This window comes from Temnothorax nylanderi, unplaced genomic scaffold (genome assembly GCF_030848795.1).
Source record: "Temnothorax nylanderi isolate EJ_2023f unplaced genomic scaffold, tnyl_v1.0 TNYL_tig0022_pilon, whole genome shotgun sequence".
Lineage (NCBI taxonomy): Eukaryota > Metazoa > Arthropoda > Insecta > Hymenoptera > Formicidae > Temnothorax > Temnothorax nylanderi.
Genome location: NW_027249084.1, coordinates 1,845,712 through 1,862,687, shown reverse-complemented (window position 1 = coordinate 1,862,687; position 16,976 = coordinate 1,845,712). Strand labels below are relative to the sequence as shown.

The 16,976-nt window shown below is 32.2% G+C and overlaps 2 protein-coding genes across 2 annotated transcripts; both read right to left on the bottom strand.

Moving 5' to 3' along the window:
• Positions 1 to 820: 820 nt before the first annotated feature.
• LOC139769318 (F-box/LRR-repeat protein 4-like) lies at positions 821 to 6,776 on the bottom strand. Its single transcript, XM_071700264.1, has 8 exons — positions 6,383 to 6,776; positions 3,296 to 3,574; positions 3,061 to 3,181; positions 2,513 to 2,969; positions 2,260 to 2,428; positions 1,790 to 2,144; positions 1,405 to 1,717; positions 821 to 1,252 (listed from the first exon to the last, which is right to left on the bottom strand). Exons 2-8 carry the CDS (start codon positions 3,563 to 3,565, stop codon positions 907 to 909), a joined length of 2,031 nt encoding a protein of 676 aa, XP_071556365.1. The 5' UTR covers positions 3,566 to 3,574; positions 6,383 to 6,776; the 3' UTR covers positions 821 to 906.
• Positions 6,777 to 11,508: 4,732 nt separating this feature from the next.
• Positions 11,509 to 15,551, bottom strand: LOC139769493 (F-box/LRR-repeat protein 4-like). The gene is made up of 8 exons (XM_071700602.1): positions 15,375 to 15,551; positions 14,021 to 14,281; positions 13,778 to 13,910; positions 13,227 to 13,686; positions 12,968 to 13,136; positions 12,498 to 12,852; positions 12,104 to 12,419; positions 11,509 to 11,951 (listed from the first exon to the last, which is right to left on the bottom strand). Exons 2-8 carry the CDS (start codon positions 14,270 to 14,272, stop codon positions 11,627 to 11,629), a joined length of 2,010 nt encoding a protein of 669 aa, XP_071556703.1. The 5' UTR covers positions 14,273 to 14,281; positions 15,375 to 15,551; the 3' UTR covers positions 11,509 to 11,626.
• Positions 15,552 to 16,976: the final 1,425 nt, after the last annotated feature.

Below are 16,976 nucleotides of genomic sequence, written 5' to 3'. Positions count from 1 at the left end.
GAAAATACGCCTATAGCACGATGTTATCATCTCGTTTTCCCAAAAATCAAATAGTAAAACCATAATATTAATATACATGGATGGATTTGGCATTCAATGCTCTTTAATTTTTGTCCTTACAAAATTTTTAAATTTTACAAAAATAATAGGTGAAGATGGGGGTAAATTACAAAATTTGACATTTTTGAAAAATGTGAATATATCATTGCAAACAGTATAAAATATCATAAAACTTTTAACTTTTGTATAAAACGCTTTATTCATATATTTTATATTTTCGAAGATATTCATTAATAATGAAAAAATCCGTTATTTTCGAAGAGTTGTTTCAACCCCTAAACGTTGAAATATGCAGCTAAAAGCGGCTAAAAATCAGGAAACGATTCGAGAAATCCAATCCGCATCTGATATGTCGACCAGTATTATGTATCCCAGTAAGCAAGTAACATCAATTAACTTTTCAACTATATTGCATTAATGCACGTTGCTGCAATGTAGTTGAAATGTTTGTTGCTTACTGATGGGATAGCTTTGATAAGTTGTTTAGTTTCAGCAAAATATAAAAATTTACAACACAAACTTCACAGAAAGTTATTTAAAAACTGTGGCTATAAAAAAGTATCACAGGAGATCAAATTTCAAACGAATTCTTGAAAGAGACATGCATTTGCGGAAAAGGAACCAAGAATTTACTGAAGATGTTATTAATGTAGCTTCTGCAATATTTCTAAAAAAAATGACATCATTGCCCAAAAAAGTCAAATTATGACAAAAAAAGAAACAGAAAGAAGTGTTCGAAAATAACAAAATTATAAATAAATAAGACTATTTTGTTTTTATTAGGCATTACTTCTTTTACAATCTTGCGCACCGGATAAATAAAAAAAATTTTTTAATTTTTACATTTCAAAATAGTAGACATAAGTCGTCGTCGTCGTTGATGTCGTATGTATAGACGGACACATGAGGATATCTTTCCTTCCATTGATTTACTAATTGATCACTTATATTACAGTAACAGAGATAAAACTCCTGCAGTTTAGGACATTGTTCCAAAATAACGGACCAAATATGAGGTATATCAGGGTCAACTCTCTGTCGACAAAGATATAACTTTTTCAAGTGCCTGCACTGCGCTAATAATTCCAACTTATGATCAGTGAGGACAGCATCGAACAAATAAATTTCTTGCAAGTGTTGATAAGAAGAAAGTAATCTAAATAAGCTGTCATCAGTAACTGGATATTCGTCTCTGTAACAAAAATCATATAATTAGTACAGTATTTTAATTGCGAACAAAAAATTCATGTAACCTTTTCAAGATGCTCGCAAGAGAAGCAAACAAATTTCAATAAAGAATACAATAATGTGTATTTTAAAAGAAAATGTAGCACACACACTTACAGATAAAAATACACTTTTTGTAAATTCTCACAGTTAGCGAGAGCATTAATACCCTGAGATGTAAGACCACGTGCGTTCGGTAAATATATTACTTCCAAGTCACGACACGAATTTGCCAACTCTATTAGAGCTGCATCATTTATATAGCGTCCCATTTGTATCTTACGCATCCGTTGATTATTATGCAGTATTTTGCAAAGACATTCAGTTGTTATACGTGTACCAAAAAAGTTTATATGTTCCAAATTATTTAGCCCCTCGAGATACGAAAATCCTTCGTCGTCTATGCGAAAACACCAACTTAGAACCAATTCTAAGAAAAATTTGTATTAGTTGTTATGCAATTTACCCATAATCTTGACAATTATACACTATATGCATATACCTTTCAAATTTTTGCATGTCTCTGAAATTTTGAGTAGGACAGGATTTAAATCCATGCGGCAGCGACTTAATCTTAAATGCGTTAAACGCCTGCCGCAATTATCAAGAAAATTTACAAAATCATCAACATTAAAGTTGCTTTCTGTAAGATCTAATTGTTGCAAATATTTACATCTAGGTGTAAAATAACAAAATATATCGCACATATATTCGTAAGATTCAATGAATCGCATGTTCAAACGTGTATAGAGTAGAGAATCCCGTGTTAAAATATCAAAGCGCCCATTATTTACTTCATTCATGCGGCATAATGTTACCACATCTAAGTATTTAAATATTTTTAGTAGTATTTCATTCTGTAAAGATATAATATAATTAATATAATACAAAATAAATATTTTAATACTCAAAGTACGAAATGTCATTGCAATAAATATTGTGATGAGAAATAGACTTCTTAGAATACTTTACAGGAAGCGCAGATAAACTGCAACGTGATGGCTCCTTATAACTTTTCAATAGAATACGACGCGAGTATCTCTGTCCAAGAGGTTGCACATATCCAGGAATTACCTCTTGAGATGCCTTTTTGCACTTTTTGTGCTTCAAATTACTTTTATAATTAATCCTTCTTATTTCGCTGCAAATATCATCGGAACAAATTGATTTTCATTATTAACAGAAAAAAAGGATTTAAATATTACCTAATGTACAATAGTAATACCTTTTATAAATAACACAATATTCAAAAAAATTTCGTTGCAGATGAACTATATCCAAGTGTGCACTTGTTGAATCTGCTGTTAAATTGTGAACATCGTCGTGGTGTGGAGAGTACATGCTGTTAATTCTTTTTAATAGATTACTTAAAACCTCGTTAGGATTTCTAGGAAGGATCAAATCTGATGTACCGATAAGCATCACAGCACCCAGTATTGTAGAAGATTTACGTGAGCTGTCCTTAAACACTAGTCTGACCATTTTGGTTTTGAAGTCGCACGGATGCGATAACGGTGGAGAAAATAATCTTGATTTCGGGGGTACAATCTGAGACGATTCAACCCACAACTGAATCCAGTGATTATTGGAATCTTGAGCCGAAATTTGAATTACGCTTCCAGGATTATATATTTCGTAAATAGAGACTCTCAATGGATATACAGCTTCATGAAACTCGATATCTTAAAAATAGAAAATATAATTATACTCTCTTCTCAACAAAAGAATATCTTCTTTAACAATATCTTATTTATTGACTCGAATATTATATACCAATATAATTATTTTCGCTCGTCATATGGTCCGCTGTATACCATGGAGTAATATCAATAAATCTCATGATATTTTTGTTTTGCCACGGAGATATTGAAATATCAAAACCATCCATTCTCGACTATATTAGAAAATCGAAATGTGTCAAATAGAAAATTTTGTAACATATATAAATTTATAGATAGCGATTACTTTGTATAGGACAATAACAGATAATACCAGGAAATACACATACTCTGACATGTTTTTCTCCAAAAAAACACGGTAAATGATTAATAAATGAGGTGCTTTGTTTGCCATACTTCCAAGATTCGGGTGGTCCAATTATGTAATCGGCAGCAAAGAATATGCTAAAATTCTGACGGTTTCTTTTTATGGTAACAAATCTTTTCTTCACAAATTGATAGACAAAGTCGACACTACCCTCTTCTCCTACGGATATTCTGCCGATGTAGGGATATCGACTACAACTCTCGCAATTTAAAGATTTATTGTGGGTTGTCATATTGTCTCTCTAAAAGAAGACAAAGAATATGGAGAATAATAACACAGGCCCACAAAAAAAGAAAAGTTGTCTGCGCCATGGACTAGACCATGGTATTCCCATGTATTTTCGCCTGCTGAAACCGAATATGACCTCAGTTTTGCCCCTACACGTCAGGATTTTTTTCTACAGCCAAAAAAAAGGTGTTTCGTAGGGGGCAAAACACCTTGTTTTTGACTGTAGAAAAAAATCCTGACGTGTAGGGGCAAAACTGAGATCATATTCGGTTTCAGCAGGTGAAAATACATGGGAATACCATGGTCTAGTCCATGGTGCAGACAACTTTTCTTTTTTTGTGGGCCTGTGCACAGACTAGACCATGGTGCAGACTTTTTCTTTTTAGCATATGCTCAAATGCATTATAATATTATATAGATTAATAATTATAGCGTTAAGATTATATGTATAATCTAACAATAAGTTTATCTTGCTTCCATTCGCATTGCTAATACTGACATTATTACATAGTCTGCATGTATGTGTTGAATATCATTATTAAATAATTAATTATTTTTTAATTTTGTTAATGTAGAAAAATGTTCTTTTATAAATCTGAAATATCGGGAGCTCTGTGTTCTTCTCTCGGTTCTTCTACTGCCACGTGGCACACACGTGCACGAGCACACACACAAAAGAAAGAACAAAAAAATTACACTATTTAGATTGCTGACATTCGCCCGAGTTACGCTTGATTTCTAAATGACTATAAAGTCCCATTCTACAATAGTCGTAAGAGTAGATGTAAAACGCGTAAGCAGCCCAGGTAGCACATATATTATTTTCATAAACATTTTTTGAACGTATACATAGTTTCATAACCGTAAAGAACCATTAAGAAACGTTTGAACAAAAATGTTTTTGAAACCATGATTCAAGAAACGCATTTTTTACGTTTCTATAATTAACAAAATACCTATTTGTTAAATTTTTCCTTTCAAAATTATAATTTGCTTGATCTGTACATAATAGCCTTAACAGCCTTTTTTGAAATTTATTGCACTAACTATTGCACAAAATAAATCATTTTATCCACGCACATATATCCACTTATTTACTTAAATTAATTTTGTCCTACCGGTCTTAATCTATTTGTCATCGGACAAATCTGAGCTTAGAAAACTTCCAACAGTTGCAAAATAAACGTTCTGCTGAACGTGGCCATTGAAAGAACATTTATACGTGTTTCGTTTTGAAGAACTTCCTGAACTGGTGCACATCAGTAATACAATTGAGTTAGAGTACAAGACAAGTATAATTTTGTTTTACTTCAACTCATTGCACGGATGTGCACCAGTTCAGGAATTTCTTCGAAAAGGAACAGACGTCATATAGATGTTATGTGCATTAAGCTTCTAGAACATTCTCACGCATGTCTCAAAGACGTCATAAACACGTTAAAAAAACGTGAAAAGTAGGAATTTTAAGGGAGGATTCTACTGTAATGAGTCAAAAAATCAATTTTTTTGCATAAATAAATAGTATAAGGTTTCAAGAACATATTCCCAAAGCGTTATCGTCGAATTCGTAAGATTGATGAAACAACAGCCTCTTTAGTGAGACGCGCTGTGGATCGATACAGCAGAAGTACGCTGTACTGACTTCGCAGTGTCCTCGGCATTCTATGTTTGTGGGAACAAAAGAATTCTTTATACCTGCCTAGACCCTTAACTATTTTGTTTGACCCTACAGGTGTTTATATTTATGTGTTAGTATTTGTGTGTGTATGTGTATGTGTGTATGTGTGTGTGCACCTTGGAAAGCACTAAAGAAGCTCGAACAGCCAAGAGAATGACGAAAACTGCCGAACAGGAGTTTTACGAGGAAGAGGAAGGCATTTTATATAGACCCGGATAATAGCGGATTGAGCGTCATTTAACTGTAAGTATCATGGAAATATCAAAAACTTCATTTCTTTATTCAACTGCGATTCTTTTGACCCGCCATATTGAATCCGCTATTTTGAATTTTAAAAAATCTGATATCAGATTCGGATTCAGCGACCTCAAAAACCTTTATACTAAAATCTTCATGCATTTCTACGTGCGTTTTTGGCTGATAGCAAAAAAAAAACTTTACACGCGTTTTTTTTTAAACTACTTTTTCCAACTTGGTGTGCAGGATAACTCAAAAAGTAATTAATCAAATAACTTTTGCCACGTACGATTCGATTCCTTACAATTTTCTCCAGGGATTGAACCTACCGCTACATTTTATTGTTTATTGAAGATTGATTTTTTGATCGAAAGAAATGTCACTTTTCTTACGATTGCTGTAACTTCTTCAATTTTTCATATTTTTTGCAAGTAGGTTCAATCCCCGCGTAATTGATTAAACTGTAAAGAAAATTTTGGTTTTTTGCTTTCAGATATAACTCAGCTCGTTGCTACATTGCACACCGATAACCGTTGCGCTACCGACATTGTGCCACAAAGTTGTACGCCAACACGATAAAAATCGTATTGATTTTTAGGTGGCATTTTCTTCCTTTTGCGATCTTTCCAAAATTCCCCCGATCTGTGGCTCTCTCTAGAACCTTTTTTCTCTTCCATCTTTACTCCTGAATACTTTATTCACAAACGAAGGCTTCGACACTTGCTCTAACGCACAGCTACACGAACGGCAAGCTATTGACGAAGCACGCTAAGTTTCTGTCAGGATAGCCGTTGCGTTTAAAATATGACAGAAACAGGCTATGAAAGACCAATAAAATACCGTTATACCAAGAAACACAATGGATCCGAGCACAATAAGATCGAAGGGACGGTTAGACCGTGCTACCTGAGCGACGCGTCGTGCTGCTACCTGTGCGACCCGACGCGGCGCGGCACCAGTCCAACGAATGCATTTAATCTCTGGGCTATAACTTTGTAATTTTTTGGAAATTCCACTTGAAATTTTCACCAGACATTCTTAACATATCAAACATAAAGAAAATGTAAAAATTGAAAAATCGATTTTTCGGACCCTGCTGGGTGTATATATTCCCCCTTAACTCATTGCACGAATGTGCACCAGTTCAGGAATTTCTTCGAAAAAGAATAGACGTCATAGATGGTATATGCATAAAGCTTGTAGAACATTCTCACGCACGTCTCAAAGACGTCATAAACACGTTCAAAAGACGTGAAAAGTAGGAATTTTAAATGTCTTTATCTAAAATGTCTTTATCATTAAAACAAAACGTTTCTATATAATAGTTTTTTAAACGTTATTTTATTGGAAAAGAAACGTTCCATCGAACGTTTTTCGAATTGACATTTTTACTCATGAGAAACGTTTCTAGAAATCGGTTATAAAACGTTTCGGAAAAACGCTTATAAAACATTTCTGAAACGTGTATGTGCTACCTGGGAGTAAGCTATTGACTAATAAGATTTTTACAATCCAAGAATAATCGATTGTATAGTTAATCAACTTTTACTGCTTAAGTCTTACCGCATACTCTTACAGTTATTGTAGAATGGGTTTAAAATTTTCCGAAATGTATTTTTTATCTTACTCAATGTATCTTTTATCTCATTTTCTGATATAGGTTGTAGCGATCTAACAATAAGTCGCACAAAAGGTCACACGGTGAATATAAGAATAAATTATCTACCGGAAATTTAACTCGCAACTGAATCAAAAAATTAATCAGAAAAACTAATTTCTATCGATTTTCATACTACTTACTGTTTATCAGCAAGATGGTAGTAGGTCTACACAGTACTGTTATTTCGTGGACACTGCTGGGACTTGGACCCTCCACCATCTGACTGTGCGGCGGCTGTGTGCTCGGCGTTCGGCCAGCTTCGAGCGGCCGAAAAGCGTATCGTAGACATACATCTGCAGCGGAGAGAAAGATGAGAGTGGTCATGCCCGTGTTTTGGCTGTACCCGAATCCTGTCGGTATGTGCACGTTTTTGTGGTTCTCTTCCGTTCTATGTCCACTATTTTGTAGTAATGTCAACGATTTTTTCGTTCTCTTCCGTTAGATTCACGATTTTTTGGCTTTATTTCCAAAGAGACTAAAAAATCGTAGACATAGCACCACAAAAACGTGCACATACCGACAGGATTCGGGTACAGACAAAACGTGAACACCCATCTTTCTCTCTGATCTGCAGTCTCTTTCTTGCTCGAGCTAGCGTCGCCAGCCACGAGAATCGTAAAATCCTATCGCACTCGGCTCGCGCGTCTTACTCGCGTCTTCGCGTGTCCCTTTCCGCACTAGGCGCGAGACATTATCGTGTCTCTTGATTATGTCACAATTAAAACCTAAAAATTATTAATTAAATAAATCTTTTAATTATATTGAAATTTATTCTGTACATAAAAGATATAAATTAAATACATTTATAATATCTACATTTATTTGAATACATTTGAACAAATAATTTTTTTCAAATATAATAAGAGCCAGTAAATTTCATTGCAATCTCTGCTGTAATAAACTTTTTTAACATATTCAGATTCAAGACTTATTGTTAGTATAACAACTTTATCTTTATCTATACATATTCTGAGCATTTTTGAATATTGTTATTCGAATACAATATTCTGAAAACAATATTTGAAAATATAATTAGTTGTACTTATTAAAGTACACGTATATTATTTTCATAAATAATTACAAATACATAAATATTATGTTTGAAAATTAGTAAATATTGTTTTTTGTATATTTTGATCACCATATCTTTTCTTAATTTATCATTATCTTAATTGAGTCTTTCATAAAATTTTATAAGTTTAGTTAAATTGTCAATTGAAAGAGGAAGACTACAATTTTGAGGGAATTTATCAGCGTTATAAATTGAGTGGATGCTACAATATTATTATCCCATATTAATGTGTCAAGAATGTAATGCATTTTACTGGAGTGATACAAGTAGTTTTTTATTGTATGAAGAAACATTAACAAAATTAGAAGAGCATTTACTTCATAAAACACGGGGTAAATAATGATTCCGTACATAATATACAACATGACGTAAATAAAGATATGATACCAGTACGTCGCTTTATACGAGAACATTATTCAAAATTAAAAGGATCAGATGCGGCAGAATGCAACTATTGCTTTGAAGTTATTGTTTACAAACACAAATATCATAGATTACATAAACACTTGAAAAATAGTCATGCAGACAAATTAACGGAAGAAGAAAAGAAAAAAAAGATTACTTTGGTGTTGAGATTACATCACAATAAAGGGGTCACTTGACAAAATGTATGCAATATGCAACAAATGTAATAATAAATTCTCCGTAATTAATGCTATATATTCGATCAAGCACTTGAAAAAGTGTGGGTTAAGTATTATCCATTTAAAAAATGACTAAAATACTAAGGAATATAGAATTAATATAACAATTAATAAAGGAAAGGCCAATAATCGAGCAATAATGGATGTTAATTTATATAATTATTAATCACATATATGTAAACAACGGAACGTTTCGACTTCACCGAGTCTTCTTCAGCCGTAGAATAGAATTGATAATAATGAAATACTCAATAAATAAAGAAAATGTAACGGATACAAATACAAATCGAAGCACTTATATAATCACTATTTGTACAATATTATGACCGAAATTGCGTTTTTAATCGCAATTCCGTCTGTGTGATTCTGTACGTAATATTTGAGTCTATAAACACTTGATCGCTTCTAAATAACCGAATAATAAGATTATTAAAACGGTACACTTAGGCCCATATTTTCAACTCTCTTTTATCGAAAAAAGCGTACATTTATGTCTGAAATGCTATAGTTTATGTTACATATACTATAGCATCTCAGAAATAAAAACGCGTTTTTATTTATCGATAAAAGAGAGTTGAGAATACGGACCTTATAATTTTTAACGGAATAATGCGCACTAACTAATTCCTTTATCGTACGTATTTCTTACTTCTTTATCCATAATATAAATGTATATCTTTATTATAATTGACCATATTAATGTAGCATAACCGGCCCAGATATAAATGATACGGATGATACGAACGAATTAGATACCTATTCTAGGCCGATTTTTGAAGCCACGCATTACTTAAACTATTTCTGCCGCTCGAGAATCAATGGCCGAAAATATATTGGCTACATTTGACGCAATACGAATTAATAATTTTTTATCTATTCGCAAAACTGAATAAAAAATCTATTTGAATGCGTAAGCACGTTGCATGATTGTTGATTTATTGATTCGACGCATTATACTTAACACTGACTTTGCTTTGTGCTTACGGTACCTCGTATAATACATTTTTTTCTTTATGTACTCTAATCGCATATTAAGATTAATCTGTTTTTATATTGTAGTTTGAGAAAATATGCACAAGAAGCAGTTATTGAATACAGCGCGACTGAAAAGAAATAATGCAATACTTATCTTAACAGCGAGGCGCCTATAGCACGATGTTATCATCTCGTTTTCTCGAAAATCAAATAGTAAAACCGTAATATTAATATACATGGATGGATTTGGCATTCAATGCTCTTTAATTTTTGTCCTTACAAAATTTTTAAATTTTATAAAAATAATAGGTGGAGATAGGGGTAAATTAAAAAATTTGACATTTTTGAAAAATGTGAATATATCATTGCAAAAAGTATAAAATATCATAAAACTTTTAACTTTTGTATAAAACGCTTTATTCATATATTTTATATTTTCGAAGATATTTGTTAATAATGAAAAAATCCGTTATTTTCGAGGAGTTGTTACAACCACTAAATGTTGAGATATGCAGCTAAAAAAATATAGGTCTAATATTTTTCGATGCTCTCAATGAGGGACACTTCCGATCATTTCCTTGCAGACGATATTAGAAAAAATATATTTGTATCTTATATTTTTATATATTTTAATGTATTAATCAAATTATTTTCTATACAGAATTTTCCATCTCTATAAAAAATATTTTAGTATTTGCTTTTACAATTAGACACAAATTTCTCGACAAATTGAAATAAAGGACTATGCCCAGTTTCATATGAAACATTCGGCCCCCAATGAACAGCAATCAGACATGGCTAGAATTGTAGAGCATCAAAAGATGATGAAAAAGTTCCATGGACAAAACTTTGTAACGAGTCCCCTGAATGCTAGAGCTGTCCAAAGTTCGCTATTATGACCATATTATGACCATGTACCATTGGTCTCGTCTGATTTCTCTGCGTCCAGACCTTCTCGCGGTGATGGCGATAACGGATTCTACTAAAGACATTGAAATAATACGTCTAGGATGTATTTGGTACAGTTCATTAACTTGGATAACAAGGAAAGGTACAGAAGTATTCTTCTTCGATTTTGATAAGCTTTTAAAATGTTGTTTTCTAGACAAAAATATAAGGGACACGTATTTTTTATACGTGCCCGTTTTTTTTTGCACATTTGACGTCAATTTTTTGAAGTCAAAACCAAATGTAACAAAAAAATTTTACTGACAGATTTGAATTTCAGCGGCTAAAAATTAGGAAACGATTCGAGAAATCCAATCCGCATCTGATATGTCGACCAGTATTATGTATCCCAGTAAGCAAGTAACATCAATTAACTTTTCAACTATATTGCATTAATGCGCGTTGCTGCAATGTAGTTGAAATGTTTCTTGCTTGCTGGGATAGTTTTGATAAGCTGTTTAGTTTCAGCAAAATATAAAAATTTACAACACAAACTTCACAGAAAATTATTTAAAAACTGTGGCTATAAAAAAAGTATCACAGGAGATCAAATTTCAAACAAATTCTTGAAAGAGACATGCGGTTGCGGAAAAGAAACCAAGAATTTACTGAAAATGTTATTAATGTAGCTTCTGCAATATTTCTAAAAAAAATGACATCATTGCCCAAAAAAGTCAAATTATGACAAAAAAAGAAACAGAAAGAAGTGTTCGAAAATAATAAAATTATAAATAAATACCACTATTTTGTTTTTATTAAACATTAACTTTTTTTACAATCTTGTGCACCGGATAAATAAAAAAAATTTTTAATTTTTATATTTCAAAATAGTAGACATAAACTTTATTTTATCAGTTGTCGTTGTATGCTCGGTCGTATGTATAGACGGACACATGCGGATATCTTTCCTTCCATTGATTAACTAATTGATCACCTATATTACAAAACTTGAGATAAAACTCCTGCAGTTTAGGACATTGTTTCAAAATAACAGAGTAATTATCAGGTATATCAAGTTTTGCTTCATAAAGATATAACATCTTCAAGTTTTTGCACTGCGCTAATAATTCCAACCGGTGATCAGTGAGGACAGCAGAGAGCAAATAAACTTCTTCCAAGTTTTGATAAGAAGAAAGTGATCTAAATAAGCTGTCATCAGTAACTGGGTATTGGTATCTGTAACAAAAATCATATAATTAGTACAGTATTTTAATTGCGAACAAAAAATTCATGTAATTTTTTCAAGATGCTCGCAAGAGAAGCAAACAAATTTCAATAAAGAATACAATAATGTGTATTTTAAAAAAAAATGTAGCACACACACTTACAGATAGAGTTTTATTTTTTGTAAATTCTTGCAGTTAGCGAGAGCATTAATACCCTGAGATGTAAGACCACGTGGGTACAGTAAATATATTGCTTCAAAGTCACGACACGAATTTGCCAACTCTATTAGAACTGCATCATCATTTGTAGATACCGATAGTAGTGACTCACGCATCCGTTGATTATTTTGCAGTATTTTGCAAAGACGTTCAGTTGTTATACGTGTATGAATAAAGTTTATATGTTCCAAATTATTTAGCCCCTCGAGATACGAAAATCCTTCGTCGTTTATGCGATAACAACTAAATAGATCCAATTCTAAGAAAAATTTGTATTAGTTGTTATGCAATTTACCCATAATCTTGACAATTTTATACATACACTATATGCATATACCTTTCAAATTTTTGCATGTCTCTGAAATTTTGAGTAGGACAGGATTTAAGTCCATGTGGCAGTCTCTTAATCTTAAATGCGTTAAACGCCTGCCGCAATTATCAAGAAAAATTACGAAAACATCAACATCAAACTTGCTTGCTGTAAGATCTAATTGTTGCAAATATTTACATCTAGGTGTAAAATAACAAAATATATCGCACATATATTTGTTAGATTCAATGAATCGCATGTTCAAACGTGTATAGAGTAGAGGATCCCGTGTTAAAATATCAAAGCGACTATTATTTACTTCATTCATGCGGCATAATGTTACCACATCTAAGTATTTAAATATTTTTAGTAGTATTTCATTCTGTAAAGATAAAATATAATTAGTATAATACAAAATAAATACTTTAATACTCAAAATACGAAATGTCATTGCAATAAATATTGTGATGAGAAATAGACTTCTTAGAATACTTTACTGGAAGCGCAGATAAACTGAAACGTGATGGCTCCTTATAACTTTTCGATAGAATACGACGCGAGTATCTCTGTCCAAGAGGTTGCACATATCCAGGGATTACCTCTTGAGATGTCTTTTTGCACTTATTGTGCTTCAAATTACTTTTATAATTAATCCTTCTTATTTCGCTGCAAATATCATAGGAACAAATTGATTTTCATTATTAACAGGAAAAAAGGATTTAAATATATATATTACCTAATGTACAATAGTAATACCTTTTATAAATAACACAATATTCAGGAAAATTTCGTTGCAGATGAACTATATCCAAGTGTGCACTTTTTGAATCTGCTGTTAAATTGTGAACATCGTCGTGGTGTGGAGAGTACATGCTGTTAATTGTTTTTAACAGATTACTTAAACTCTCGTTAGAATTTCTAGGAAGGATCAAATCTGGTGTACCGATAAGCATCACAGCACCCAGTCTTGTAGAAGATACTTTACGTGAGCTGTCCCTAAACACTAGTCTGAGAATTTTGGTTTTGAAGTCGCACGGATGCGATAACGGTGGAGAAAATAATCTTGATGTCGGGAATACAATCTGAGACGATTCATCCCACAACTGAATCCAGTGATTATTGGAATCTTGAGCCGAAATTTGAATTACGCTTCCAGGATTATATATTTCGTAAATAGAGACTCTGACTGGATATACAGCTTCATGAAACTCAATATCTTAAAAATAGAAAATATAATTATACTCTTTTCTCAACAAAACCGTATCTTCTTTAATAATATCTTATTTATTGATTCGAATATTATATACCAATATAATTATTTTCGCTCGTCATATGGTCCCGTGTGTATGTATACCATGGAGTATCATCAATATACTCATGTCTCATAGAATCTTTGATTTGCCACGGAGATATTGAAATATCGAAACCATCCTTTCTCGACTATATTAGAAAATCGAAATGTGTCAAATAGAAAATCTTGTAACATACATTTATAGATAGCGATTACTTTTTACAGGACAATAACAAATAATACCAGGAAATACACATACTCTGACATGTTTTTCTCCAAAAGAACATGGTAAATGAAATTGTTCACCATAATTAAAGGATCCGGGTGGTCCAATTATGTTATAGGTAGTAAATATGTAAAAATTCTGACGGTTTCTTCTCGTGGGAACATATTTTTTCTTCACAAATTGATAGACAAAGTCAACACTATCCTTTTCTCCTACGGATACTCTGCCGATGTAGGGATATCGACTACAACTCTCGCAATTTAAAGATTTATTGTGGGTTGTCATATTGTCTCTCTAAAAAAATACAAAGAATATGGAGAATAATAATCCTTTCTTTTTTAACTTCTTGCTTCCATTCGCATTGCTAGTACTGACATTATTACATAGTCTGCATGTGTGTGTCGAATATCATTATTAAATAATTAATTATTTTAAAGAAAATAACAGTTATTTTTAAATTTTGTTAATGGAGAAAAATGTTCTTTTATAAATCTGAAATATCGGGAGCTCTGTGTTCTTCTACTGCCACGTGGCACACACGTGCACGAGCACAAAAGAAAGAACAAAAAAATTACACAATTTAGATTGTTCACATTCGCCAGACTTACGCTTAATTTCTAAATGACTATAAAGTTCCATTCTACAATAGTCGTAAGAGTAGATGTAAGACGCGTAAGCAGAGTAAGCTATTGACCAATAAGATTTTTACAATAGCTTACTCTGACCAATAAGATTTTTACAATCCAAAAATAATCGATTGTAGTTAGTCAACTTTTACTGCTTACGTCTTACGCATACTCTTACAGTTATTGTAGAATGGGTTTAAGATTTTCCGAAATGTATTTTTTATCTTGCTCAATGTATCTCTTTTATCTCATTTTCCGATACACGTTATAACATGTTCCACCACGTGGTAGTGTGTATCATACGGTAGAAGAACATACGGCATACTCACGTTCACGTGCACTAAAGAAAAAATATTGCAAAATTTAAATTGCTTACGTTCGCTACACTTACGTTTACGCTTTTATGGATCGATTTCACCGTCTCCGATTAACATGATCCTCCGATTAAACTCACTCTTCGGCTCTTTCTAATAAGGGGGACAGAAGGAGATGAAGGGTAAGTTTAATCGGAGGATCATATTATTAATCGGAGACTGTGAAATCGGCTCTAAATGACTACAATTTTTCAAAATGTATTTTTTTATTTATTTATTGTATCTTTTATCTCATTGTTTGATCTAGGTTATAGCGATCTAACAATAAGTTACACAAAAGATCACACAGTTAATAAAAGAATTAATTATCTACCGGAAATTTAACTCGGAACTGAATCAAAAAATTAATCAGAAAACCTAATTTCTATCGATTTTCATACTACTTACTGTTTATCGGCGAGGAAATTTTGATTTTTTCCGTATAAAATGAAAAAATCATGAAAGAGAAGAAAAATGTTGAAACACGTGGTGAGCACATACTATTGCATACTAATTCTGTTTGTAGGTCCACACAGTGCTGTTATTTCGTGGACGCTGGGAGCTGGGACCCCCCACCATCCGACACGGACGCGCGCACACAGCAGCGAACAGCCGCGTGGCGTAAAGGTCTATCCAGACAAACTTGCATAGGTGCATAACCATATGCATAAAGAAACGGATTGGTCTATTTCCTTATGCACATGCATATGGACCAATCAATTCTCTTATGCTTATGTTTATGGGCTTATGCAAGTTTGTGTGGACATAGCTTTAGTGTGCGGCCAGTGCGGCAACTGTGTGCTCGGTGTTCGGCCAGCTTCGAGCAGCCGAAAAGCGCAGACATCTGCAGTCTCTTTCTTGCTCGAGCTAGCCAGCCATGAGAATCGTAAAATCGTATCGTACTCGGCTCACGCGTCTTACTCGCGTCTTCGCGTGTTCCTTTCCGCACTGGGCGCGAGACATTATCGTGTCTCTTGATTATGTCACAATTAAAACGTAAAAATTATTAATTAAATAAATCTTTTAATTATATTAAAATTTATCCTGTACATGAAAGATATAAATTAAATACATTTATAATATCTACATTTATTTAAATACATTTGAACAAATGATTTTCTTCAAATATAATAAAAGCCAGTAAATTTTATTGCAATCTCTGCTGTAATAAACTTTTTTAACATATTCATTAAAGACTTATTGTTAGTATAACAACTTTATCTTTATCTATACATAGTCTGAGCATTTTCGAATATTGTTATTCTGAAAACAATATTTGAAAATATAATTGGTTGTACTTATTAAGCTACATGTGTAATGTTTTCATAAATAATTACAAATAAACATATATATTATGTTTGAAAATTAGTAAATATTATTTTTTGTATTTTGCTCATCATATCTTTTCTTAATTTATCATCATCTTTGAGTCTCTCATTAAATTTTATAAGTTTAGTTAAATTGTCAATTGAGAGAGAAAGACTACAATTTTGAGGGAATTTATCAGCGTTTAAATTGAATGGATGCTACAATATTATTATCCCATATTAATGTGTCAAGAATGTATGCATTTTACTAGAGTGATACAAATAGTCCTTTATCGTATGAAGAAACATTAACAAAATTAGAAGAGCATTTACTTCATAAAACACAGGAGTAATAAAGAATTTTGGTAAAATTCAACGAGTTTGTTTATTTAACAAAAAACTATTAAAATCGTAACTTTTTATCTTTATCCTTATTTTTAATAAATTTAACTTAACAAGTAGACGTATGGTTGGACCTGTTAAATTTAGTTTTTTGTTTAAACTAAACACAGTGACGAAAATAGTAACGATTCGTTACTTTTTGAGTAACGGTAACTAGTTAAAAATATAATTTTTCCAACTAAAAATGAAAGTTATATTACTAATAATTCAAAAAACTTTTGTGATTCCAATAATATCAAAGTAAAGAGTGACAAGCGTATGAAAGTAATAAAACTTAACAACAAATACTTATATATTCACA

What these genes read in the sequence shown, in the direction of transcription:
- LOC139769318 (XM_071700264.1), bottom strand. Translation starts at nt 3,565, where the DNA reads ATGACAACCCACAATAAATCTTTAAATTGCGAGAGTTGTAGTCGATAT. An exon ending in GAGCGAAAATAATTATATTG is followed by an intron (nt 2,970 to 3,060) that starts GTATATAATATT and finishes TCTATTTTTAAG; the next exon opens with ATATCGAGTTTCATGAAGCT. An exon ending in TATTGTGTTATTTATAAAAG is followed by an intron (nt 2,429 to 2,512) that starts GTATTACTATTG and finishes TGATATTTGCAG; the next exon opens with CGAAATAAGAAGGATTAATT.
- LOC139769493 (XM_071700602.1), bottom strand. Translation starts at nt 14,272, where the DNA reads ATGACAACCCACAATAAATCTTTAAATTGCGAGAGTTGTAGTCGATAT. An exon ending in TATTGTGTTATTTATAAAAG is followed by an intron (nt 13,137 to 13,226) that starts GTATTACTATTG and finishes TGATATTTGCAG; the next exon opens with CGAAATAAGAAGGATTAATT. An exon ending in TCAGTTTATCTGCGCTTCCA is followed by an intron (nt 12,853 to 12,967) that starts GTAAAGTATTCT and finishes TTATCTTTACAG; the next exon opens with AATGAAATACTACTAAAAAT.